This window comes from Fringilla coelebs (assembly GCF_963513975.1).
Source record: "Fringilla coelebs genome assembly, chromosome: 7".
In the NCBI taxonomy this organism is placed as follows: domain Eukaryota; kingdom Metazoa; phylum Chordata; class Aves; order Passeriformes; family Fringillidae; genus Fringilla; species Fringilla coelebs.
Genome location: NC_140035.1, coordinates 11,408,137 through 11,435,647, shown reverse-complemented (window position 1 = coordinate 11,435,647; position 27,511 = coordinate 11,408,137). Strand labels below are relative to the sequence as shown.

The 27,511-nt window shown below is 48.0% G+C and overlaps 3 protein-coding genes across 12 annotated transcripts in view; 1 reads left to right on the top strand and 2 right to left on the bottom strand.

The window, feature by feature from the left end:
• The window catches only part of CLASP1 (cytoplasmic linker associated protein 1), a 164,999-nt gene extending 163,076 nt beyond the window's left edge, over window positions 1-1,923 (bottom strand). For 3 of the 10 annotated variants that reach the window (XM_084209508.1, XM_084209517.1, XM_084209513.1), the window contains exon 1: window positions 1,900-1,922. The gene's annotated coding sequence lies outside the window, so the exon portion shown is untranslated. Of the gene's footprint in view, window positions 1-1,899 lie in introns of all 10 variants that reach the window. The other 7 variants (XM_084209511.1, XM_084209514.1, XM_084209512.1 and 4 more) reach the window with 6 other exon arrangements.
• A 10,680-nt stretch (window positions 1,924-12,603) lies between these two features.
• NIFK (nucleolar protein interacting with the FHA domain of MKI67) lies at window positions 12,604-17,231 on the bottom strand. The gene is made up of 6 exons (XM_084209364.1): window positions 17,076-17,231; window positions 16,873-16,998; window positions 16,088-16,196; window positions 15,168-15,379; window positions 14,395-14,475; window positions 12,604-13,167 (listed from the first exon to the last, which is right to left on the bottom strand). Exons 1-6 carry the CDS (start codon window positions 17,217-17,219, stop codon window positions 12,985-12,987), a joined length of 855 nt encoding a protein of 284 aa, XP_084065490.1. The 5' UTR covers window positions 17,220-17,231; the 3' UTR covers window positions 12,604-12,984.
• A 338-nt stretch (window positions 17,232-17,569) lies between these two features.
• Window positions 17,570-24,921, top strand: TSN (translin). The gene is made up of 6 exons (XM_084209165.1): window positions 17,570-17,656; window positions 17,737-17,830; window positions 20,731-20,827; window positions 21,630-21,745; window positions 22,386-22,465; window positions 22,806-24,921. Exons 1-6 carry the CDS (start codon window positions 17,591-17,593, stop codon window positions 23,040-23,042), a joined length of 690 nt encoding a protein of 229 aa, XP_084065291.1. The 5' UTR covers window positions 17,570-17,590; the 3' UTR covers window positions 23,043-24,921.
• The last annotated feature ends 2,590 nt before the right edge of the window (window positions 24,922-27,511 follow it).

Below are 27,511 nucleotides of genomic sequence, written 5' to 3'. Positions count from 1 at the left end.
TAGCACAGATTCAAGATCCCTACAGAATTTCAAAGATGCCTGGAGGAACAATTCATTCAATCACAGGCACTCTCTCCAGCTGTACTTCTGTGGAACATCACGTGAACTAGAGAAACATTTCCACTTCCAAAATCTGCTGCTCTATCACTTTTAACACCACTTGTTATCAGCTAGGTGAAGCAAGGCTGAAGTGTATAATGCCATTGCATTTTTCCTCTTGAAACAGAAAGTTTTGAAGCTGCTTGACAAATTCTAAGGACTTCACAGGAATGTTGCAGGCATCAGTATGAAAAAAATCTATTTATGTTGGCAACAATTAAAAAAAAAATGAAGCAAGTGAGACTATGAAATACAGAGAGAATCACCCGTGGTGACATGTCACTCCTCTGTCCCTCTCGTAACTTCCAGGCTTCAGTCCCACTGACAGGGTTCAACAGAGAAAACAAGCAAAGGTTCAACTTTGCCAAGCCCAGGAATGCAGCACAAAGGCTTGCTCCATATAGCAAGCTGTGTTTCCACGACAAGGGAGGCCCTGAATGTGACAGTACTGCAGTTCCACTCTGCACTTGGGTGTAGTCCTTTACTCAAGAGAAAGCTGACTCCTATTGCAAGTTCTCAAACATATCCCTCGTCCAGCTGCAAAACTCTTAAATCTAATTCAGACTCCCACATGGAAGCAAATACTTGCACTTCCAACACCTTTCTGAGAACTACTTAAGCACTACTGGTCTAAATGATGGATCTGTGTCTCCAGGTGTCAAGCGACAATACTTTCATTTGTCTTCAAAGGTGCCCAAGGAGCATCAAGAGGAGCAGAGAACAGAGATGCAACAGCTCAAAAGATGCAGAGAAATGGACTACACTGCTCAGCAGCAAACTGGACTAAGACATTTGTCTCTGATGTTGGCACAAGTGCTGAGCTGGAGACCACATCCCTGCCCTATTAACACTGGCTTGGCACATGCTACTTTACTTAACCCTAGTCTCTTTTACTGAACACTGACTTATGAACTAAGTCCACATGGGACGGAGAGATCTATTGGTCAGAACAACCCACACACCTGGGGACCCTCTGTGCTACTCCACCACAGGCTTCCCAGACAACCCTGAGCCTGTTATCCCACCTCAGTTTCTCACATCCTTCTCAAGCGGCTGTGCAGGGTACTGGGGGAGGAGGCAGCCTTTCCCTTCCTCGCCAGCATCTTTAGACATATAATATCAAAAATACCTTAAGCAGAGCCCACACGGGCCTGTAACATGCACAATTACGTATTATTTACTCAGACCCAGTATCTCTCTTGAAGCATTTCTGCAGGATTTGCCTAATGACCAACCCAGCTCTTCGCACAAACTCACAGTTGTGACCCAACTTCCATTAAAAATGCTGCCAGAAACAACCGAAGCAGAGCACGGCACGTGCACAAAGGGGCCAAGCACAAGGGCTGAACCCACCCAACCCACGATGCTTTCGGGAGCGCAGCAGCCTCAAGCGTTAGCAAAGCCCCGCGCCGCTCCACAGCGGCCGCACCTCTCTGCCTTCGCCGAGCCGTCCGTTCCAGCGGGGACCGTCGCCGGGACCCCCTGCTCGGACGCGGCCCCGGCACCGCCGCTCCCGCACGGCCGGTGCTCGGCGGCCCCAGGGCGGGGGGCCGAGGGGCGGACCCGCGCCAGGCCCCGGCAGCCCCCGCACCCCCGGTCCCACCGGACCACCCTCCCCTGCCCTTCCCGAACCGCGCCGCTGGGAGAGTCGGCACCGCGCTCCTCCCGGCCGGTACCGCGGACGGGTCGGCCCCGCCCCGAACCGCGCTCCCCGCGGTCACCCGGCGGCGGCACCGCACACAAAGCCCCCCGGCCGCGCTTCTCCCCGCGGCCCCCCCGCGGTGCGGGCGCGGGCGGTACCTGCGGGGCGGGGGCGGGGGCCGGGCGGACGCGCTCCCTTCTCCCTCTCGCGTCTCCCTCCCTCAGTGCCGGCGGCGGCGGCGCCCGCTCCGCTCCATGGCCGCGCGCGCGCCCCGCTGACCACGGGAAGAATGGGGGACCCAGCGCGCACGCGCCGCCCGCGCCCGCCCCGCCCCGCCCCGCGCGCCGGCGCGGCACCGCCCTGCGGCCTCTGGTACCGCGGTGAGGTCAGCGCGCGCCGTGCGCATGCGCGGGGACCGTTACCGCGCGCCCCGTCGCCATGGCGACCCCGCCCGCCGGGAGCCGGGCCCGGGAGCGCGGACACGCGTGTTCCTGGGAATGCCACGAATGTTCCTGGGAATGCTACTCGCCTTCCCGGGAATGCCACGGCCCCGTCCCTGCTGACCGGCCTCCAACCACTGCCGCGCCCCCGGCTGCTGCTCCGACCGGGGACGGGCCGAAACGCTTTGAGAGGAGCCCCGCAGGCTGCGCGCGGAGAGCGTGAGGGCTCAGCGCTGCCGCGTGCCCGTGAGCGCGCGCTGCCCTCCTCTGGGAGGAGCCGCAGAAGCGCCGGGTGCGGCAGCCGGGACGGAGCGACCGCAGCGGCACAGCCCGCACAACTCCGGCAGGGCCGTCCCAGGGCACACGGCACGGCACTATGCCATGGCACCTCTGGACTGAGGGAAACTGCGCACTGTCTCCGGACAGGCTGTTCCAGTGCTCGGTCACTGCAGACTGGAGAAGTTCTTCCTCATGTTCAGGCGGAAATTCCTGTGCATCAGTTTCTGCCTGTTGCCTCTTCTCTTGCTGGGCACCAGCGAGCAGAGCCTGGATCCATCTTCTTGACAACCCCCTTCAGATATTTATACACATGGATGAGGTCCCCTCTGTCATCTCAAGGCTGAACAGCCCCAATTCTCTCAGCCTTTTCTGATACCAGACATGCTTTAGTCTCTTAATGATCTTTGTTGCCCTCCCACTAGACCCCCTCCATGGCTGGTTTTTCCAGTCTTAATTTAATAGCTGCATTGAAAAGCAACCACTTCTTTCTCCTTCATGGAAAAAATTGCAGTACTCCCACTCTGTAACTGAGGTGAGAATGGGAAGTAAATGCCCTGTGCAGAAGCTCTTTCCCAACACGTATTTGGCCATCTTACTCCCTGGGCTCATGACTGCTGTTCTCCTGTTGGTTGTGGGGAATGAACCTCCGTGTTCCCTCCAACCACTGTCCTCTGTGCTGTGTAAGGCAGCTGACCTCCATAACACTGCAGCTCCCAATGAGCACTGAGTCTGAACCATCAAAACATGGGAGAGCAGCATGTGGAACAAAGGATCGATTTTCATTCATAACTTCGTGAAATAATAACACCCTCCTCCTCAGCTCACAGCTCTGCCCCAGCAGTGACTTTTGGCAAGCTCTGTCCAAGTAATCCAAGATTTTCCAGCTTGTTCTTTTTTGCCATCAGGTTGCAGAGCAATACCTAGCTGCTGCTTTGGGTGAAGCCATCGGCACAGGCTGAGTGTAGTCTGGAAAAGGCTGCACAGATGTCAAGAGAAAGCTGGGGATATTAGTGCTTAAAAGGATGCCAGGTCTGAGTAAACTGAAAGCAGGTGATTACAAACCAGCTTTAGAAATTACCATGGTTCTCACCCCCAGGCAGTAGCTAATCTCCTGAGAGCCCTAACTGGCTAAGCACTACCCACAGCAGAGACAGCTCTGCTTCAGCACAGCCCGGTGCTGAGTGTTTCCCCTCCCTGGCTGGGCAGTTCTGCAAACAGGACTCCTCCTGTGTTTTCCCTTCTCCTGTTTTGCAGCGTCCCAACAGCAGCTGAGGACAGAGATCATGGGTACATTAACAAAGGACCAATCATTCCACTTCGTCTGGATCTGCTAGAACTACAGGCAAAGTTCTCTCAGAAAGTCTGGATAGTTCCTGCTCTGTTCCCAAAATACCTTCACAAAATACCTTGCTCATTTTGAGTAAGAAAATGAGATAAAAACGGAATAGTAGTAAGTTAGGTGAATTATGATAAGCAATATTTTGTTTAGTTTTAGTAAGAAATCAATAACTTTGTATTACACATTTATTATTGTGTGTCACACGTTTGCTGTGAATTTATTCTCTTCAGTATTACAATGAAGAGGCATTTACTTTGGAAATCTCCCAAAACTGCCTTCTGATATAGTTGTATATTTGCCCTTTTTTCACAGATTCTTTCTTCTGGTGATTCTACATTCACTGTTTGGCAGGCTAAAGCTTTGTAAAGAAATGCTGAGAAACGCAGCTGACATAGGTTTAAGTATTTTTTTCTCCACTCCTAGGTAAAACATGCACATAAAATATGACTTTTATTATTTTTTTTGCAAGAATTTGGGGGACAACAACTGCATAAAACTTAGTAGCTCCCTTGTGCAACTGGCAGATTATGGACATGGTCTTTATGCATTTTCTTCACATTTTTATTTTAAAGCAGGTAAAGTCTGCACAGAAATAAATCTGTCACACAATCAGCTCTAATATTCGGATTTTTTTTCCTATTACTACATGACTGTTTCCTTGCTCCCTGCAGAGACTTTTAGAACTATATTCAAGACATTGTTCCATGAGCAGCAGCACTATTGATGCCTGGTTTCTCATAGGTCTGTGTTCTTTGTCCCTCTAATCCACCCTGCTCTCTCAGCAGCCCTACCTTCCTTTGTGTGGCCCGTGCCACTCCCCTCCAAGGGGACACGGTGGCATGGTGGGGTTAATCCAGGGCTGTATCCCTGTGCAGATGGAAGGGCAGCCCTCCATCACAAGGGATCACACCACGCCCGAGCTCCCTCCTGCCTTCCCCTGAGGCTGGCAATGATTATTTCTCTCTTCTATTCTCATGAAACTTGAGATTGTTTCCTCCCCCCTAAACACTGAGAAGGGAAGAGGACAGGGTTAGCCTGACAGCTGAATAGAAGCAGACAGACAGACTGGTCACATAAGCCTTGTTTTCATTAGGAAAAGAAGTCAAAAATACATTGTAACCTGCAGGTTTTCTTCCAACTTTTTAAAAGTAGGAGGTTAAAGCATTCTTCTGATTCTTGCCCTTTAGGTTTCTTAACATTAATCTCAGTATTCTTTAATTCTGCTCTCGATTCCATGGCACAATCCATCAGCTTTCCCAGGACCATCACTCTGCATTAGTTCTGGCACACCTGTGACAAGCTGCACATCCATCGCCTGCGACAGTTCCCAATGGAAACACCGTGAAGGCACAGCAGGATACCCCAAGGGCAACCAGATCTAAGCTTCTGGATGGAATCCAGTCTGCAGGGATTCATCCTGGGGTGCAGAGAGGACTCTCTAAATGAAAGAAATTGAAGTAATCACTGGAGGAGCTGCTGCTATCACATAAGACTGCTTGACCAGGCCTTCACTACCAGCGGCTCAGCAGCAGGCATTTGGCAGTACCCCTTTCCATAACATACCTAAAAAGGTACTTTTTTCTATGCTCTCATTTCTGAAAGATCTCCATTTACTTACCTGTCTCCAAAACAAAGAGGACAGTGCAGTGGAAAAGTCTCCTGAGAGGATACTGCTCCCAGTGAATCTGCAGGCATCTCTCTAATCAGACCACTGCAAAGTACACTGTTCCCTGTTTGCTGAGAAAGGTCTGGCTGGACACAAGGAGCTGTGTGCTTATACACGTGTGAAACTAAGCACAGTCCATCTGCAAGTTGGAAAAAGAGATGAACTTATGGACATCTGCAGCCTAAAAAGCTTTAAGTAAGGGCAAAACAAAGTCAGAAAGCTTTTTAAAATAAAGAAATGTAAGGATAGTCTACCTTTCAATTAACAACACTTCTCTTTCAAATAAAAACACATCAATATAACTAGTGGGAAGCAGATGGATTTCAGCAAAACACTGACTATACCTGAATGACCTGCTCTTCTGCTTTCCTTCAGGGCCTTTTTGCACAACATCTGCTCAGGAATCTGAGCGCCTGGTGCTTCAGGGAGAAATGTTTTTATTTATGAATGACAGTATGATGATATAGCTGGCCATAACAGCAGAGGACAACAGTGTCAAAGCCTGGATGTCCTTGGGTTGCTTTCCTAGAGTTGAGCACACTGCTATATAGAAGTTAGGCATTTCCTTTATGTGCTCTCCTAACTTGACTGCTTGCATGGCTAAGGGGGAGAACAGCTTCGCTTGACTCAATGTAGCAATGGATCTCTCCCTTTGCCATCTCCTGGCACTTACATCACCTGCACAGCCTTGTGGCTGGACTGCTGCTGGCACAAATACCATGGGCCAACATGAGGTGAAGTCCAAGTACCCAACTTCTGAGTGCTGTTGATCCTACTCTGGCACAGGTCCCCTGTGTGACTCACCTCTTCTACCCCTCACTTACCTGGGAAACAGGGAATAAACTCCTCGTCCATGCTGCATGAGAACAACACTTAAGACAGGAAAAGCACACGTACTTCAGATCAACGTGAAATTTAATAATTCCTTGTTCTTCCCTTTGCACATGGCAGTTGTCACAGCCCCAGATTTGAGCACTTTCAGCTCACACAATGTGCTCCCGCACTGCTATCTTTAATTGGCACTTTCCTGCCAAGCCTCAGCGTTTTGCATCGGACTTTTTCCACGTGAGAGCTGCCACGAACAAAGAATCCCACTGACCCACTTAATTCCCACGTGAAGGCACATGAAGCTTCGCTTCAGTCACCAAACAGAAAAGAAAACACAAGAGCAGAAGGTTTTGATTAAAGGGAAATGAGCAAATGGCTTCAAGGCCCATGGAGTGCACACTGGCTCGTCTACGTGTGCTCACTCCTTGCAGACATTTGGCCACCCAAGGAGAAACATCCTGTACAAAGCAGGTAGTCCTCAGGCAGTGTGAATTGGGTTGGATTTGAGATTTCCCGTTGGCAGGAAGGTCCTGTGAGCCATGCGACATCCCCACAGGCTTCTTCCCCTGACCTGGAGTGACTGCCTTCAGGAAGGCAGGGAATGGTTCATTCTCCCTGACCAAACATCAAGGAAGGTACCAATTAGTGTTAATTGCGACATTCTTTGTTTTGTGACCAGAGCCTGAGCTGAAACCCCCCAAAATTGAACACAGGCTACTGGCAACAGTTTTCCATGCTTTCTGAGCTGTGCTAGATTTAATGCAGTAGCCTGGAAGATCAGCTCTAGCCTTACCAAGGCATGGGCACCAGGTCTTATATTTGCATCAGAGACTGTATTTTTCCTGGCTGCCCTCAGGCCTCTGGGAAGAGACATTTACAGTCAAACTTACAAGAGTCCTATTTTGTCTTGCACTTAAATTTACATTAAACGACATTTCATCCCCATTTCCACCTCCCTCATTGTTTCCCAGTTACGCTGTTTTGAATGGATTTACCTCTTCCTGTGCTTGTTCTCTATAGTCATCTGCTGATACTATTTTATCTTTTTTCCACCATCCAACCACAATTATGCTCATATCTCCTTTTTTTTTTATACTTGCACATTGCACATGCACATACCTTACCAGCATGGGTTCTTTCAGTATTTGAGAAACATTTCCTTTTATCCTCACTCAAATATTAAACCAACTGGAAAGTGACACATCAAGGTTAGGAATGCAGTCTGCTCCTGACAAGGAAAAAATGCTGAGCTTTGCAATAGAGGCTAAGTGGATTAAGATCCTTTTTAAAGATTAGGTCACCCTTCACCCCAAATGCAGATTTCTACTGAAATTAATGGAAGCTCTTACAGAATGCAGTGGGAGGGCTGACATTGAATGGCAACACAGCAAACATACACTAGCAGCCCACCCAATCCCAAGTGTCCAAATCACTAACTCAAAATAAGTCTTAACAACCAACTGGTTGATTCTGTACTATATATTAACAGGCAGGATTTGAAAATCCTGTAAAATTATGAGCTGATGGGGGAAAAAAGATGAGGTAGTAGTTCTCAGGATAAAAACTTAGGCAGTGATTCATCTGATGGAGCTGCACTGACATGACACCAACAGACACATTTGCCTTAGGAGAATCCATACTGCCTCTGGAGCTTTGCACTTGCGTAGCTCCTGCCCGACCGGTCACAAAGCTCCAGCAGTTCCAACCTGGAATTTGTTTTTAAGGATACAGTTCAATAGAACACACTTTTAGCACTGCCCTGTTAATAAACCACAAACTGCATGTCTTTGTGTGGGATAGCTGAAGGAAAACTATAGATTTGTCTTACATTCCCTCTGCCATCCCCTCTGGGCAGATGAACCCAACTCTCTTTTCTAACAGGCAGACCTGCAAATGCAACGCAGCGCCTGAAAATCACACCAGAGCCCTTCCAGCTCTCACATCAACAGAAATAAAAATAGTGCAGGTGACAAAGCAGCTTTGCTGCTGCTGCTGCTGCACAGCTGGCACACTCCCCATTGCATGGCTGCCTTGTGTGAGAAACAGTAACTGAGCAAACACAGCAGAGAGGCAAGTCCTGCCTTCACCCTCCAAATGCTGCAATGCTTCCAGCCTTATGAAGCCACCCTGACAGAAGTAACTCTACTTCCGTGCTTGTTTAAAAAAAACAACCAGTACACAAGCAAACTGGGAGTTTGTGCAAGCTCTTGTGGGCAACTGGCAGCAATGCATCACTGCAGAGCAAGCAGCCCAATTTCCACATCTTCACCTGCTCACCAAGGCTCCTTTCAGCCAGCACTGGAAAAACACACAGAAAAGAACAGGGTTTTCCAGGACTTTCACTATCATAAAAATGAGATTTGTTTCTTTCCTTCCTGTTCTTTAAAACAACAAGTTTCAAACCCAGGCCAAGCCCCAGTCTCCATGTGATGTAAAAAATGGACAGACAGGGAAAGGAACCAACCCCAGTGCCTGTGGCTCACTGCAGATCCCACCTCGCTGTCTCAAAGTCTCACAGAGTTAGTCCTCACAGCTCTCTCTTCAACAACACTCCTTATGAGGACTATCATAAACCAACATTTTCTTCCCTGATCAGAGCCAAGACTTGTGTAGGAGCTTCTCTGCAGCTTTTCCTTTCCCAGCACAGGAGAACCACATGGTTACTCACCACAGACACACAGGTGTGTAACTACTCCAAGCCTCCCAGGACAGCCAAGATCTCTGTTAGTGCCATATGTTTAATTAATGCTGGGTGTCAGAAGTGATGAGAGGCCTTGCTGCACCCTGCATGGAAGAAAGCGTTTCACTTCAGGAATTCTCACTCACACAGTTAACCATTTCCTCAGCTTGCTCTGACAGCTGCTGCCCTTGGGCAGGGAGTGATCTGCCTGCATTAGCAGTGCCAGCAGCAGCCTGACACACAGAATGGCTTCCCCACTGTTCCAGCAGCACTCTGGGCTGGTCCCCAGCATCTCTCTGGCTAAGAAGTGCAGATTATTGCTGCCTAGAGTTAGACATTTCAAGAATCTGGGAGTTGGAAAAGTCAGGAGAAAAGGATGTGCTTGAACAGCAAGCATCTTGGACAATGAAGGAGTCTGGTCCAAGAGGATTTGTGGATATTCCTGAAAAACATGTAATGGAGACCACATTTACTGTACTCCTGTTACCTGCTCACCCAGTTTTCACCTGCAGCACCCTGCCCAGGGCAAGGATGTGCACAGCACCTCACACAGCACAGCCCATCCCAGCCAGCTGCATCACACTGCAAAGTGACAGCCAAGCTTCCCAGCACTCAACACAGGAATTTGCTGGAGCTCCCATCTGCCTCACTGGTTAGTTGGAGAGGAGAGCATGTCACCCCTCAGAGCCATGCCTAAGTCCTCCCTTGCACCATGAGCCATTTGCAGACAGGTTTTAACCTTGCTCCCCAGGGCTGCAGCCATTTCCAAAGCCAGGTATGCAAGCAAACAGGCTTGGTACTGGCAAGAGCAAGTGTCACTTGCCCAGCCTGCTCTCCTCCTTCACTTGGCTCATGAGCAAGTACCAGCACTAGGACTGTGCAGCCTGGGCATCCCACAGCACATCCAACAGGCAACTGCATCTTTAATTTTGAGCAGTTTAACCCTGCCACATTCACCAGTATTTTTGTCTTGAGAGGTGAGCATTGCCTTCATCATTCCTTTCTTCCTTTTATCTTGCAGCCAATTCTGCTTTTCTCCCCCACCCTCCCTACCTCCCATTCTTCTTTTACTTCCAGTATTTCTTGTGCCAGGAAATGGTGAGCACTCTTAAACCCTGCTTCCTCCTCCAAAACAGAGAAATTTTAATAAATTAGTTTAAATTAGCAGGTTTGGCTAGCACCTAAGTTTCTCAAGCTTGCAAAGAGTAATACATACATGAGTGTTCAGCAAAACAGCTCCACAAAGTCACTCATAACTCAAAGACAGAGCACTTGCAAGTCATGCCTTGAAACCACAGCCCCAACACTCCCAGCATCCCAGTAAAAACAATTTGGAGCCTATCCTAAAATCAGTGGCCAGGAGGTTTGTGTTTGTCCAAGATGAACAAACAAACTACTGGAGAAATGAGAAATAAAAATCAGTGCAGGGACTGGAGCATAACTCATGACACAGCACATCTGTCCACTTGCTACGGAAACTATGTTTGGCAAGTATCAGGTGTCTGAATTTCTGCTTACGTACATCTCCCTGGACAGCAGTGTATTAATAACACAGGCAGCCTAAAAACAGAAGCTATCACCAAGAAAAGCTGTCTTCTGCTGAGAGCTCCTTGCTGTAGCCTGGGTATTGTTGTGCTTCCCTCAAACAACAGAATTTTGCTTCCTTGCTGTTCAGAGCTGCCATCTAAGCTGATCTCAATTGAAGGAAGATGAACAAACAAAAGGAAGGGAAAGGAAAATTACAGCAGGAAGCAACCCTTATTGTGAGCAGTTTTCTTGAACGTCTTCCCATCGATGCTCACACTGCTATGTGACTCTGGAGAGCCAGCAGCAGCCAGGGTTTAGCTTAAAGGCACAGATCTTTCCAAGAGACCTCCAGAAGCCAAAATCCCTCATGCAGGGGACATGCAGGAGCTCGTGCAGCCAGACAGGACAGCCCTGGCACTGCAAGCAGCATGAGAAGCCACTGAGTCAAACATGGAAGAAAGCAGCAAGCGGACACAGGCAGGGGCAGAACACTGGGCACAGAGAGGAGCACAGCAACAGAAGCAGAGTGGGAAGAAAGCAACTCCATGTTCAAAATGCAGGCCAAGGCACTGGAATGGGAAGCACAGGAATGGAGATGCTCAGGCTTTGGGGAACGTGGAACTGCACCAGAGAAGTTACTCTGGATAAACTAAGTTTTCTGAAGAGCAGCTTTAACTCAGCAGCCTAGGAAGGAGCACTTGTGGCAGCACCAGAGAAGCGGGCATTTTTGGTTAAGATCAGTATCAGGTTTCTCATGTATTCTCAAGCCATAACACGTGAGTCACACCAGTGCAGGCACTCACTGCCGGGAGAGGCTTTCCTTTCAAACGCTGCTTCCCAGGAACCCTTGTGCTGCGGCATGGCCACATGGCTGAGCTGTGCTGCCCCCCGGTGTCTGGAGATTCAGCTCCCACCAGGAGAAATGCAGCCACATTTCTAGCTCATCCTGACTCAACAGCCATCTTTATGTACCTGACACAAAGTCGGGAACATGGATTTCAAAAGAAAACTGTCTATTCTGGGCAGATGCATTTTGCTTCTTTTCTGCTGCTCCCTGCTGTATGATGTCAAGGTAGAAGTTTTTCAGAGCTGCACATCAGATACAGATAAGCAATTTCTGTCAACCACTGTGGTGGTCATGTATCTCAAACCTGAACTGAGTGCCTATTTCTCACGGGTTTGGGGTGCAAGCACTGCCTGTTTCCCATCAAACAAGGCACAGGGAAGGAACCCTGCAGATGTATGCAGCAACACTTCCATTGAAAGGCAAGGACTGTCCTTGAGCTGGGGCTGGTGAAGAGATTCCCTTGGCCTGCCCAAGGTGACAAGCATTTGATATGAGGATGCACTCATCCAAGTGGCTTCCTCAAGAAAGGAGAATGATCTAATCTGAGTCACCTAGACAATGTCATTATGATCCCACAATTATTCCAGTGATCAGGCCAGATAGATCAGAATCAGCAAGGCCAATGGTTTAGATTAATCTTTCTCTGCCAGGACTTCAACTAAAGTAGCCAAGGAATTAGTGCCAGCCAACTACCTAGCTGGTTATTATCACCTGGCCTTTCCTCTAAAATCTTCTGCCAAACCTGACCAGCAGCCAACAGCATTAGAGTGTTTAAGACAACAAAAGATGAAGGCTAAGTATGTACAGAGAACCCAATCTGGGATTTCTACACATCTCAGACTTGCATTAAAATCCAAATTCTAACTGGACAAACTGCCTGTTCAAGCAGGACTGATACCTGCCATCTGCAATGACAAGCTAGTTGGAACAAGAATGAATCTTAATGCATTACTAAAAGCTACACTCAATTCTCTGAACTCATATTAGTGCTGACAAAAACCTGCCTTTGCACTCCTGGTTATTACAATATTTCAATGTGCTTATCACCCCCTGGAGCAGAAGATACTCTTGGTTTCATGCAAGCTGTGACACTAAAATGCAGTGACAAAGGACAACAGAAATGCCAGCAAAACTCAGACTGCTCTGATTATTGGTGCATCTTCTTGAGAGCCTCCATTGGTGCAAATATATGAAAACTTTCACAAAATACAGACATTCAGTTAAACAGAAGAACCACTACCAAGAGCAAAGAAAATTGAAAAACAGTAATTTCTTTAATAACCTGTCATTAATTATAAATTTAAGACACAGTTGCTTGCATTAGCAAACTCTGAACGGACAGCCTCACATTTTCTTTCCAGACAGTGAGCGCTAGACACGAGTTATAAAATTAACTGAAGATTCTGGACTACTGTAGCTGTGTCACAGCACGGGCATTTGTGAGCACAAAGTCAACAATATATTCATATGTCCCTTGATGGCTAAACCACAGGGACAGGATTTGTGAACAGAGTCCTCGCCTAAGAAAGCCTGAAACAGTCTAGGCAGGATGAACCAAGCCAGGGCAGCAGACCCAGTAGAAGCTCCACCTCAAAAGTTTTTAAGTTGAGAAAAATATGGCTACAGGCATAAAAATTTTAAGTCTGTTTCTGTTTCTTCAGGCTTGGCCTTTGCCTTGGCTGCTTCTTTGGTCTCTGCACAGCGTTCTTACTGCTGGCAGAGGGAAGTCTGAAAGTTACTTCATCGTCCTCTGTGTCATCATCCATCCGAGCAGCTTTCCGGCGCTCGAGCACTGCTGGAGTACACACTGGAGTAGGATCCTGAAGAGATCAGAAAAACAGGATTCACAGCAAAGCCATCTGCCAGAAAAAGCTGTCACTGCCCCTGTGGTACCACAAGACACCTCAGTCCAGCTCTCCTTCAGAAAATTGTTTACATTTCATAACTAGCTACTTTTGTAGACAATATTTCTTTGGACAGAAGTGTCACCTTCAAAGTGTATGTGAAAGGCAAATGGAAATTAATCACATTTTTTAACGTTGTTATGCACATTTGCTTTCTAAACCTTGTATTTCCTGACTCAAAGCATCATGAAAGTCAAGTGGAACATAATCAGGGCTACAGGGCAGGGGGTGAGGGAGTACATTTGAGACTGGCATACAGAAATGCCACATTCACTTTTACAACAGAGCTGAAACATCTCAGCTTTGTTACCTCAGTAAGCCCTCAGAACTCAGTTGACAGAATGTATTAGTTATCCTGCCTTCCTCACAACTAGCCATGCCCCAATTATCACAAGTAAACCCCCCCCAATTATCACAAAGTAAACAGTAATAACAAAAGTCCCCAAACAAACACTCACCCCCCAAAACAATGATGAAACAGAACAGAAATGTTGTCTTACAGACTTTTTAGACTGCCAATATCCCAAATCTCAGTCCTGATGACCTGAACTTCCCTTTCATCCTACTATTACTTTTACTTGGCATTAAACACCAAATTCTGTGTTTGGAGAGCACGGGGTAGGAGGGACAGTACAGTATGGAAATGGGGACAGACAGCACTACAACTGTATCAACAATTCAACCACCTTTTTATCAAAACAGGCAGGCATTGAAACACGGTCCAAAAGAATGACTCCATCAAGGAGATCATGTCATCCCAGGGTAAAGCAAAGGTGCAGGGGGGTGTACAGGTGCCTGGCCCCAGCACCCTGCACTACCACAGCCCCAAGGGAGCACTGAACAGCAGAGGCAGACAGCAGACACACTGAGGGACAGGCACTGCTGGTTACAGCATGCTGAGCAGAAGCCTTTGCTGCTGGATACTCTCACAGGAGAAGGAACCACGAGGATTCTATCACCCTCCCCAGTTCAAGAGTGTAAGTACATCTCAAAGGAGCTACTTCTGGCACAAACATCTCTCAGACAAACAGTGTTAAGGTTTTTGTGTGTTGAAATCAGTATTAAGGTGCCAGATGAAAACTTGAAACATCTGCCCCAATGTGAATGGTGGTACTGGTCACCACCAGGACGGGTCTGTCTTACCTGGCTGCTCAAAGAAACGTTCAGTTTTGATTTATTGGATGTTTTAACTTTTTTTCTCTTTTTGGAAAGTGCCTGTGCAGCCTAGGAAGAAAGACAGATCAGGTGGATCACTACACACTTGTATGAAGATACAGTCACTTAGCAGTTCATAGATTTCTTTCATAACTACAAAATGTTTGCTACAGCTAATAGGTTTAAAGAAATAAATTGACTGGCACAGAGGTGATCTGGTTTGAACAACAACATTGACAGCAACACAAGAAAATGTGCTACTCTGCATTTTTAAAACACTCCATGTTCAACAGCATTAACTGCTCACAACTCAAGTACCTAACCCAAGCACTCTGCAGAGGCGGAACAAGCACAGGCTGTGGACGGAAGTTCTGGTCTTGAGACCTGCCTTCAAACCCCCACTCTGCCAAAGCCTCCCACAGGGCTCAGGCAAAGCCCCTCTGCTCTTCTGCCCCACCTCTGATCCAGTATTAAACCACAGAATATCAAACTGCTTGTACCAACAGAAGAAAAGGAACATCTGCCCTCTGCTGTTACCTATTACTTCTCTACAAGTAAACACACAGGCACATGGAGTGCAGCCCAGCAACAGCACCCCACTGAATTCAAGGCGCTTCCATACAGTTCCTAACACAAGTGAGCCTCCTTGGGGCTCCAGCTCTTTTGCCAATTCCACACAAAATACATGATTTCCATGCATTCAGCACAACTCTAGAAACACATCATGCTTAACACACTCATTGAAGCAATGTCAAACTTACAAATCCTGGGAAGTCATAGTCCAGCCCCTTTTCAGCCAGCTTCTTCCGTAAGAGCCTCTCCTTCCGCAGCAGGCGCTTGGTCATCCTGGCCTTCTCCAGCAGGGAGCGGATCCTGTTGTAGCGCCGCACGGCCGGCTGAGAGGGCTTCCGAAAGATCTTGTCACAGTCTTTGAAGAGGTTCTCATGGACCTTCTCAGGGGGCATGAACTGACCTGCACAAACACAGCACGCAGGCTACAGCAGGGCTCCCCTTCCTGCCAAGGGCACTCACACAGCACAGCTCACGGCCACAACACTGTGCTGCTGCAGTGAGTCGGGAACGCACAAAAGGTCACTGCATCCCCAGCCAGCCAGAAAAATGGATAAATGGATGGATGGATGGATGGATGGATGGATGGATGGATGGATGGATGGGTGGGTGGACGGACGGATGAAACACTTTAACAGCTTCATCCAGAAAGATCAGACAAATTTGTTTTACAACAACACATCAACTCATAATCCTTTACAAAGAAAGTGTTACTATTACCATGACTGAGAAACTCAGTGATTCCATCAATCTTTTACTCAAAACCCCCTTTTGTCCAACCTTACAGACAACAATTGTAGCAGTTACAAATGCCAAGGAGTTCCCATGTGAAAGGAACTATCTCTACAGCAAACCCAACTTTGTCCTGAGATTTCATGTTACACAGTCCAAAGAGCACATCAGCCCAGAGAAGAAAAACAGCACTAGTGACCAAAAGCCTGCTGAGCATGTTCTTTACACATGATGAAAAGCTCAGCCCCACAGAAAATACTTCTGGGACAAAACTTCATTTAAAAACCCCTAAGAGTCTATGGACAGTTGAAAAAGATAATTGAAATACCTACAAGCTTCCTTTGCATGCTAGAGGACTTACACTGCAGCTTATACTTACACTTCAGCAGTCTCTCAGAGAACAGGTAGTTATTCATTGTGTCTGCAACAATCTTGGCCACATCATCAGACTCAAACTCCATAAATGCATAGCCTTTACTCGCTCCAGTCTGAGTGACAAGTGAGAAACATCAAACAATGCTTTGGTACTTGAAGGGCTCTATTAAAATTATTTTATTCTTCCAAATTCATAGCCCATTCTCAGCTAACAACAACTAATTTCACAAAAGTCACTAGAATTGTGAAAAATATCATTTAATCCTAAAATACAGATTTAGTTCTAAATTGGTATGACATTTTTTGTCAAATACATATTTGCACACAAAACAAACCACGCACAGGTATCTGCTTGCCAAAAAAACCAAAGCTGCCCTGCTTTGCTGCTGTTCCGCTATTCCAGGCTTATACAGTAATATTAAAATGTGACAGCAAACCCAGAAATGAGAAGAAATTAGATTTATCAAACACAACAAGTAAGTTAAAACAGAATCGTGGTACTTCAGTTGTAGCTTGAACCGGTGCACTCCGGCACTTTCCACTGGAGTGAATTTACTCACGGAAAAAAGGACAAGAGCCGTGCCCCAGCCACTGCCGCTCCCTCTGGGCATGGCCCCGCCGCTCCCACGAGGGGCTCCCGAGGGCCTCAGGGCGCAGCGGCCTCTGCGCGTTGGGAGGGCCCTTGCTGGGCACGGGAGGAGCCCCACAGGTCACGGAGACTGCCCGGCCCGGCCCGGCCCAGCCTCGAGCGCTCCGCCACATCACGGTGCGGCCGGGGCCGCTCCTCACCTTCTTACTCCGGGAGAGCCGCAGTCTCGTCACCGTCCCGAACTGCCCGAAATACTCGCGGAGCTGCGGCTCGCAGAGGCCCCGCGGGAGATGCCCCACGAACACCACGCCGGGCGTCAGCTCCTCCTACGGGCACAGACTCCGCGTTAGCCCGGGCCGGGACTCGCCGGGCCGCCCCCGCCCCGCCGGGCCACCCCGCTCACCTTGGCCGTCCGCTTGGTGCGGGCCCGCTGCACCTTCTGCTGGAACTGGCGCTGCAGCCGCGGCTCCAGCGCCAGGAGCGGCGCCGCCCTCACGGCCGCGGCAGACGCGGGCTCCTCCGCCGCCATGGCCTCCTCCGCCGCCATGCTGCCTCCGCGCGGCCGCCGGAAGTGCGTCACTGCCCTCGCGCCGGCGCCGCGCGGCCAGACGCCGTCTCCCGGCAACGGGGCGGAGGGGCCCGCGCGCGGCCACACCGGGCCCGGCCCCACCGCACCGGTGGGCGGCCTGGGACACGGACACCCGCGGGGCGACAAAATCCCGCCTTTGGAGCGGCCAGCTGCACCCCCGGGGCCATCAGCACTCTCTGGGCACTCTCCCAGCCGCCCCTCCGTCCATTCCTGTCTGCTCCGGCCGCTCAGGCGGTGCGCAGGGCAGCCCGGCGCGGCGCGGGTAGGCGGTGCGGGGCAGGCGCGCGCCGGCGGCGCGGAAGGCCCCGTGGGCGGGAAGCGGCGGCACCATGTCGGTGAGCGAGATGTTCGCGGCGCTGCAGGGAGCGCTCGGCCAGGACCAGGACATCCGAGAGGTGCCGGGGCGGGCGGGATGGGCACGGGGACGGGGTGGTGCCGGTGCCGTGCCTCGGCTGACGGCGCGCTGTGCCCGCAGGAGATCCGGAAGGTGGTGCAGGCGCTGGAGCAGACGGCGCGGGAGATCCTGACGCTGCTGCAGGGCGTGCACCAGGGGCCCGGCTTCCAGCACAGTGAGTTCCGCGCCGCCGCCCCGGGCAGCGGAGAACAGCTGGGGGGCGGGAGCACGCAGGGGCCCTGTCCCGGGGCCCCTTTTCCGCGGTCCGTTCTTTCCCGGGGCCTTCAGCGTGGGTTTCCCGGAGGCTGCGGGGCAGAGGAGAGTGCACCTGGGAGGTTTCAAGCCGGACAAGTAGTGAAGCTGCCGTTCAGTATTATGGACACCGTTCTGTCCCTTTTTTACCTCCCTTGCGTGGTGGTTTTCTGTCTCGGTGCAGGGCAATGTTTTCTTTTCCAGGGGCCGCTGAGTTGGCTCTTAGGTCTCCCTGTAAGTGGCTTGCACATAGATTGTGTTATCATCACGTGTTAGGCCTTTGCTTGGTCTCACCTCTTCACCCCACACCCCAAAAAGCTGTGGTCCTGAGCACTGAGAGGGTATTCAGGATAGACTGGGATGGGGGAGAACACACTTCGATCTGGTTTGTACAAAACAGATTCTGTGTGTGTAGCAAAATGTAAAAAGAATTTCCAAGGGCTGAAACAGCAGGACCTGCCCTTGATGTCTGCTTGAGTGACAGAACAGAGGAATTGTTCTGCAGCTTTGGAGGTTTGGGTTATCATCAGCCTGGTTCCAGGTTTCTTAGGTGTTGGACAGAATGTTTCTGGGACAGCCTGTTTCCTCCAGGCCATGAGAGCAGCTCTGCAGGCCCAGGTGCCAGATCTGCTCTTTCTGCCCCCTCCTTTCTCAGCTTACTGGTGAAACTACTGGAATAAACTTAAATGTGTTCCTTAAGAGCTGGGTTTTTTCCAGTCAATTAATATCTTATGAGAAGAAGCAACCATTCTGACTTTGCTGGAAACTCTTGAGAGGAATTTGTGCAAGCCACCCTCTGAAGGGAGACAGAACCAGCCTCACCAGGTGCTGTTTTACTCCCTTGCAGAGCTGACTGGTTGGTTTCAGCCTGATGAGGTTCCCCAGCACACTGGGGCTGGAGCTGGAGGCCTGGGCTTCCTCTGGCCTCAGAGAGGGTCTGTGCTCAGCAATGAGCAGCACCTGAGGTTTGAGCTGTGCAGGCAAGTGCAAGTTCCATCTGCTGGGAAACCTGGCAGTGCTGGAAATCAGAGCTGCCGAGTGGTTATTTGCACAAGCTCAGTTCTCTAACCTGGGAAAATCCATGCTCATTGTGTGGGGAACAACTTCAGACTTGTCTTCAAGCATGTAGTTGTAGAGGCCCATGTTCAACTTGGTGTATTTTCACTTGATTTTTAATTCTTGGGGAAATCTGGTCCCGGAACTTGAGGAGTCTCAGAAGAGATTTAGAATAGTTAAGAAAAAAGAACAAAACCAACTAAAAAAATGCAAACCAAAAACCACAAACAAATAAACAAAAAACCAATCAGACAGAAAACCTAAAGCCTCATAATTCTTGCAAAAATAATGAGTTGATACTTAATAGGTCTATAGTTAACTTGTGACAGCAGACCTGTGAATTTGTCATCAAATTCAGCTCTGTTAGTAAAACCTTGGGATAGGTGGGAGTTTGATGGAGGACAGCTTCCTGTCCCAGCCAGTGGCTTTTAAAATACCATCTTGCAGAGGCTTCCTTGGCTGCTTGTCCCAGATGGGGCTGGAGGGCTGCTGGGAAGGCTGGGCAGGGCAGGGTGTGCTGCATCCTGCTGTGGCCTGGTGGCTGGCAGGGTGACAGGCGCCAGCTCGGTCTTTGCTCTTGCAGCTGCAGAACATCAGAGGTGGCACCTGGGGATGTGCAAGGGTAGTTTGAATCTGGGGCTGTGTGTGTGTCCCTGGGCATTGTCTGAGCCTTTACAGTAAGGATTGTTTCTTTTTGTCACAGGTGCCTCTGGCAGAACCCAAACGTGAATGTGTTCCTTACTCTGTTCCCCCAGCCAAGTGACGCTCACGTAACTGAGGCAGCCCTGTAGCTCTCAGTGAGCTTCACACAGCTCTTTCATCCTGGCTGCCACATGGAGTACTCCCACATTCTGCTTCCTGAAGCTTTCATTTTTTGCATGTCATTCTCCCTTTTCTTTATTTTTTAAACAGAAATTGTGTATTATTAACAGAAGTTTTATAATCACACTTGAGAGACTCCTAGTAGGTGTTGTTTGGTAAAAACCACCACAGCTTTCAGATGTAGCTTTTGTGAATAGTCCTGGCTTCTGCACATGAAGATGCAGGAGGGCCTGTCACGTTGATCTTTGTCCTTCCTTGGGCTGTGACCAGGCAGTGTGAGAGGGCTGCAGGGAAGTTGTGGCTTGAGCCTTTGGTGGGCCGCTGGCACTGCCGGTGCAGCGGGGCTGTAGCTCTGTCAGCGAACGGGAGGTGGCAGCAGCTGCTGCAGGAACAAGAGATCATTCCTCTGCAGAGCTGTAACACTGGGCAGGCTGGAGCCCAGGCTCTGCAAATACATCATAAAATGCAGGAAATGCAGTTTCCTGAAGGGACGTTGCAGCTCATGTAGCCAAATTCTGATGGATTAGAAAAAAATATGATAAAATTTTAATATAAAGAAAAGTTGCTTTTCCTTTGAGTGTGAGGGTTGCCTGGCAGCAGTGCTTGGTGTGTCCTTCCTTTGGGGCCAGCTGCTGTGTGCAGTGCTGTTCCATTGCTTGGGATCTGGCTGTTGCTGGGACATCTTGGCTCAAGTTCAAAACAAAGCCCCAGAGGAGATCAGACAGCCTGGAATTCCAGAGTCTTTCTGCTTTACCTCTATGGCACATGGTGTCACCAGGAATACTTCTCAGATTGATTCCAAATGTCAGTAGCCTATCTTGAACAAGAAAGAAGTGTAAATAGTACTGTCTACACTGGGAAACTGTTTACAAACCTGTGCTGCCTGTCAAATATCCATTTCCTGAGTGTATTCATTCCCCAAATGCTGTGCTGTTTCTTTTTCAGTTCCAAAGAAGTGTCAGAAGGCTCGTGAGCACTTTGGTACAGTGAGGACACAGATGGAGTCTCTGAAGACCAAGTTTCCTGCTGATCAGTATTACAGGTGTGCAGGATCACACACAGCCAGACACAGATATATATGGGAATTGCTTGGCATTTGGCATCATTGCTTTGGAGTAATGATGTAAAGGTTGATGGGTTGAATGCTTCTTTATCTTTGAAAAGTAAATAGTGGCAAACAAGTGTGAGGTTTTTATCAGCATAGATAAAAAAAGCTTTTGCTCAAACACTGTAACTTTTCACCAAAAATACTCAGTATTGAATTATTTTTCTAGAAATTTTCTTTAAAAAGAAAAAGGGAAGCTTAAGAAGTTGGTGTTCTGCTGGAGATGCCCTTGTATCTGGGAGCACGGCATTTGCTGCTCCATTAATTTCAGTTAAGTTGTTCGGTTTGGGGTGTTCCTGGAAGCAGAGCTCTAAATCTGTCATGAAATGGCTGTTGGGTTCTGCAGACACTAAATGAAGTTGTCACCTTTGTGTTCTGTTGCTGCCAGAACAGTGCCTGGCAAGAACATTTCAAAGAACAAGAATCTTGTCAGCTCAGATCTGCTGAGAGAAAGCTCTGGCTGTCTGTGGGCAACACAGCCTGGAAAACTGTGGGAGCTGAGGAGGTGTGTGAGAGGGGTGAGCAAATGTCAGTGTCTGATGTGGTAACCTGGGTGTGGAGTTCTGGAGTACCAAGGAGCTGTCTTTGAGCTGGTGTCATTTTGATAAACCAAAAATACAGCAAAGTGCATGTGTTAAGGCAGAAAACACAACACACAGAGAATGTGTGCTTGTTGCCTAACGCTCCAGTAATAAACATTAATTATTTATACCTGGACCTGGTGGTGTTTCTCCTGCAGGTTTCATGAGCACTGGAGGTTTGTGCTGCAGCGGCTGGTGTTCCTGGCAGCATTTGTAGTCTACTTGGAGTCAGAAACATTAGTGACCCGAGAAGCTGTTGCAGAAATACTTGGGAGTAAGTTAATGCTGTAATTGAAAAGAAAAAGCTTGTGACCTTAGACTTTGTAGCTTTCAGAGGTACAGGGAAACACAGAACTTCATTTCTTCCTGAGAAACCAGTTCCAGAGTTTATCTGGTATTTGATTTCATTATATAAACAAGAAATTCTCAGAAGACAGAAATTGGCAAACCTAATGTTAACAAAAGTGTTTAGTCCTTAATAAGTTCTTCATCAATGAAGGTCATTCATTCAAAGTGTGTAAGTGCATCAAAAGCATAACACAAAGATGAGAGCTTGTTTCTCTAACTTCTGGGTTTTTGTATTTAAAATGTGTGTAAAACAGATTAAATTCTTGCCATGAAAGAATTGTATCTTTACAGAGCAAAAGATTTGGAAAAAATAAGGAAAATACATCCTGTATATAGATGTAAATCCAGTTACTCTGTTGGATGTACAGTTGAGGATGTACAAGATGCTGAATCAAGGACAGAGAAGCTGTAATTACGTCACATACAGGAAAAGGCTGACTTTTATTTTGTAATAGAATTTTATTAATTTGATATTTCAAATTAGCCCCAGTAAACAAATGCAATTTAAGGTGGCTGGGTTTGCTCATGCCCAGCACCACCTCATCACTGCTCTGTTTTTGTTTCAGTTGAAGCTGATCGAGAACGGGGCTTTCACCTGGACATTGAAGATTATCTTTCTGGTGTATTAACTCTGGCCAGTGAGCTGGTAAGAAAGATGTACCTGCATGTATTTGGTATGAAACTGACCTTGAAAACAGAAGTGATGTGTTTTTTAGCTTCCCTGAGTTGTTCCTGGCAGTTACGATACACAACACCTTGATCTGAACTTGTAGCAAGTTGCTTCTCTGCATGTTCCTCAGTGATACTTCTAGGATTTAAACTTAAACTTTGATTTGATTGAAAATCCAGAACTATGCTCAACAGAAAGGTAGATCTAAGTACAAATAATCTGACTGCCAGGAACACAAGTGCTTCATTTGGTACAGTAACTGATGGGGACTGTGATGTGATGTGGGTGCTGTGCTCTCTGGTGTCTCCTCTGGCAGGCCAGGCTGGCAGTGAACAGTGTCACAGCTGGGGACTATTCTCGCCCTCTCCGCATCTCAACCTTTATCAACGAGCTGGATTCTGGCTTCCGCCTCCTCAACCTGAAGAATGACTCCCTGAGGAAACGCTACGATGGCCTGAAATACGATGTCAAAAAAATTGAGGAAGTGGTTTATGACTTGTCCATCAGGGGACTCAATAAGGAGGCAACAGTTGGTGCAGGCGGGGAGAAGTGAAGGATGCTCGTTGGAACAGCATCATTGATTACCTCAGATGGTTGCCAATTTAGGAAGTACCTAGAGAAGCCTTCCTAGAGTAGTTTAGAAGAACTGCAGCTCAAAGCTGCTCTCTATTTTCTTACAAAAAGTGTAGTACAGGTGTTAGATGTTTTGTAAAATCATGTCTAGATTAGGACAGGAGACTGTTTCCAGTGGAATTCCTCTGTCAAACACACGGTGCTGTTCTCTGCACAGCAGCAATAGTAGTCAGTAACTCCCATGAGCTGAGATTCCCATTAGTTCTGTAGTGTTGCTTCCCTGCTGTCAGGGAAGTGCTGTGGCTGTCTCTGCTCACACACCCTCAGAGGTGTGTGCACAGCACTCAGCTCAGTGCAGACATGCGGGATCTTTAAAGAGACACAGTGTGTAAATACTGACCTTTTTTTTAAGACACTTTTTTTTTCCTTTTTGTTTCTTAAATTTTCACCTATGTAAGTTGAACAAATTTGTATAACTGTTTATGAACCTGATCTCTTTTTTAATGGTTTCTCATAATGTAGACCCTGTAATTGAGAAATTAGTGAAAATACTCCTGAGAATTCCTCTATTGGAACTGGTGTCTTGCACCCCGGCATCTCTGTCTCTCTCTCTCTCTCTCATATATATTTTTTTTTTCTTTCCACCATGATTTCAGTTACCAGGGAGAGCAAGGTTTTCTTAGATACCTACTTTCTCTATCTGGTATTTGTTTTACTGGCATGAGTAAATGCAGAGTTTTAAATGATGATTTGCCTTGAGAACTCAGTGTAACCAATTTTTATGTTTTTTTAACTTCCAAGTTTTCTGAATAGAGAAGTGTAAACTGACAAACTGCAGGTGGTGTCTGAGTTGTAACAACCTGTACAGGCCACAACTGTACCTGTATCCTGGGATTAAAAACAAAAAAACACCACAAAACTATAGTTTGTGTAGTAAAATGTTTGTATCTCCAGAAATGAGGAGATTACTGCTTTCAGGTAAGTATGTAAGATGTTTGCAAATGCCAACAGCCTCTTTTGTGTGTGTAAGTCGACAGACTTGTGCCTCCCCATGTGTTTGTTCTCTTTGTCCTAAATGACTGAGTTTTGCCATTCTGCTTCTGGTGGTGCAGGAGGGTTAAGGAGAACAGCTGACTTAGGAGGAGGAGGAGGAATACTTCAGAGGATGAATGGGAACGGTTAAGTTTATGTGGAGTTTGTTTGTGTTTTGGTTCCTTAGTGAAGATTTACCACTGAGTTAGGGGGTTGTTTTGTTTTTTGGAAGAAAATGGTTTCTTGGTTATTTTGGCCAATAAAAGCAGTTCTTTGATTATGGCCACTTGGTACCTCTGCCTGTTGTCTGATCATCTGCTGTTATTTGCTTGCCTTGCTGTGAACCTGTTCTGGAATATGAGGATTTCAGTTCATCCTTCAGCTGTCCTTGGACAATAATGGAGTTCCTCCCCTTGGCTGTAGTTGTTCAGTGGCACACTTCTAAACGCTGCCAAGTGCAAAGTCAAGCTGCAAACATTTCATAGACTTTTTTCTTTTTTTTTTTTAACTCTGAGCAATTTCACCAAGTAAAACAGGAGAGCTATGGAGTTTATCCTTACCAACCCAAGAGGTGGCAAGACTATTTTAAATGTATCTCATAATCTTTCATGTTTGTTCTCATCCTTTGAGTCTTATGTCATTTAACACAGGGAGATGGCAATATCCCCCTTTCACAGCTGAAGAAAATGAGGGTGTAACTTCCTGAGCCCTGTGGCAATGTAACAGCTTTCAAAGTATTTCTTTGTTCTTGCCCTGTGCCAGTGTTTGCTCATTTCTTGACTTAACACTGTGGCAGTGGGAGGAAGGAAGGAGCTTAAGCCAGTTTTACTGCCCAAACCAGAGATGGGGGTGAACCAACACCCTAAGGCTGTGCAGACACAGCTGTGCACTTCAAGGTCACACAGGAAATTCGTGGGAGCAGGAGAATAGAGAAGGGTTACCTGAGCATCAGTTTGGCATGTCTTAGGTTAGAGGACTCCTGGCATGTGGGACTGGGTTGTGAGGCCATGTGGCAGGGCAGCTGCTGGTTAAGGCTTTGCACTGACTTGCATCTCAGGTGCTCCAGTCGCCTTTGGTCATGCAGCTGGTCTGCTTCCTGACACGGGATCATGTGCCTAACATGGCTGTTCACTAGATCCCACATCTGCCAGCTCTTGCTGGTGGGTTCTGAGAGCTGGTGGAGATGAAGCAGTACTGTGCCACAGGTGCAGGTGCCATGGGAGGGACAACTGGAAGAGCAAGGTTCTTACTTGGGGCTTGCAGAGGTGCAAGGTGTGGGATTCTTCTGTCTAAGGCTCTGTGAAGAGCAAGTGCCCAAGAAAGAAACACTCAGTGTTGTGTTCTTGGAGGGTGTTTAGCAAACAGCTCATTCTTTCCTGTTTCTAAGTCTTGGGGAGAGCCTAGCATCGTCCTCTGGAAAAGCACTGTTTGCAAGAGCCAGGCTACACAGCTCATTCCCAGCATGGGTCTGGAGAAGGGAAAAGAAAACCACTAACTTTCCCTAGGCAGCAGCAGGGGAAGATGGGGATGCTTTTGTAGCTTCCTCTGCACCGCAGTAGCCTGTAGGACCTTGTGATCTTGACAAGGAATCTGCATGTTTCTCTGATCCTAAATGGTCAGTTGTGTTCCTGTCCCAGAGCGGGGAGTAGAGGGAAGAAGGGAAAACCCAGAAAGACTTGAGTGGGGAAGGGGGAGCAGGGAATGGCAGTGGGCTGCAGAAGCTTGATGGCTCATGGTGAATCAGATGCACTTGAACTCTGAACAAGTGACTCCTGTTGGTACTGAATGGACTGTGCAGTGTGTGCTGGCAGCTGGGAGAGGAGTGAGTCAGCGCAGGAGCACTGGAGAGTCTGACTCAACACCCAGTACGGCTGTTCCCTGAGCCACTTCAGCCTCAAGTGTGTCCCTGGGAGTGCTCTCTTGGATCGTCTTTGTATTCACTAACTTGTTTGTTTGGATTTTTCACATCTTGATGTCATTTCTGTGGGTTTTCTTTATTTCAGTAAAAAGGGTACTTAAATAGTTGATTAATGGCTCTTTATTTATAGCCCTGCCTGTTGAAGCCCAGCAGATTAATGAAAGTGCTGACCTGAAACAGTTTGGGAAGCGGGAGTGAGCAGGATGCACAATAGACCTTGGGGCTGGCTCTTGAACTGGGCTCTGCCTGCTGGAATTGATTAACTGCAGCCAGCCCAGCCACCTCTTTAAACTGGCACTTGTCAGAGGACACATTATCACCTCCAGGCTGCCCTTTCCTGGTGCCAGCAAACCAGGTGTCTGTGCAGTGAGCTGGATCAAGGAACTGATTTAGCTGAAACCATCTTTATTTTTCAGGAGCAGTGTTTGCTCCTGACCTGGTGCATCACACAGTTCCCCCTCCATGCTGTGCCAGTGTGTTGGAAGGAGGTTTCTTCCTCTCCCTGCAGTGCCAGTTTTCAGTATTCTCTGAGCTGTACCACTGTGTGGTAAATTGGTAGCTTTTTCTTGCAGTAATTTACTGCTTCCCATTTTGAGAGGATTGCCACGGACTTTCTCTCTGAACAAATAATTTGCTTTCATTTCACTGCCAAGTGAGTGAGCTACCAGAGCCTCACCCAGGTTTTTCAGCCAGCAAGGTCATTTCACCAAGGCAATTAAGGGGAGCAGAAAGTGAATGTGGATGATGCTGGGGGTCTGTGTGTGGATCCTGACCCATCATCCATCTGCAGTCCATCTTCTCTTGTTCAAGTACTGTACAGGATGCAGCTCTACTAAAGAGAGCTGCACTGGATGCAGGGTGCAGCTCTACTGAAGAGTGTGGTGGTTGTTCAGAGTCTCCTCCCTGCTGAATTTATGGAGTGCTGTGAAATGAGTGTTTGGATTTGAAAAAGAAGACTCCTATCTGTTCTGTATCTCCTGTTTGTGTGTTGTTGGTCAGGCATGATTTAGGTAAGATGTCCTGTCCTTGCAGGTTTGACTTCCTGTTTATCAAACTGACACTTCCGGTTTGCATTGGTTGATCAGCAATCAAACTGGGGGCTTGCCCTGCCCAAGGAGAACGTGGCTGTTTGAAAACCAGCCCTTTCTTGAAAGGAGGAATACACTTCTTATCTGAATGCTTGTTCACCTGCACATTCACACTCTGGGTGTACAAACATCCGGAGAAAATGTAAGAGCCTGAGCTCTGCAAGGTGCTCTGCTCCCCTGGAGGTCTTGTCAGGGATCTGACTCTGGCACTGCAAGGGAAGTTCCTGTCCAAGGAGGGAAGGGTTCAAACCACCTGGGCATCCACTGCAAACAAATCCTTTGCCTGATTCCATGCAGAGAACCCTCCCTCAGAGGGCTGTTTGCAGGCTGGGTCTTCTCAATTGCAGCTGAGATAATTTCTCAGGGATGCAAAGCCTGCACTGGTGGAGATCAGACTGGGGCAGGATTTGA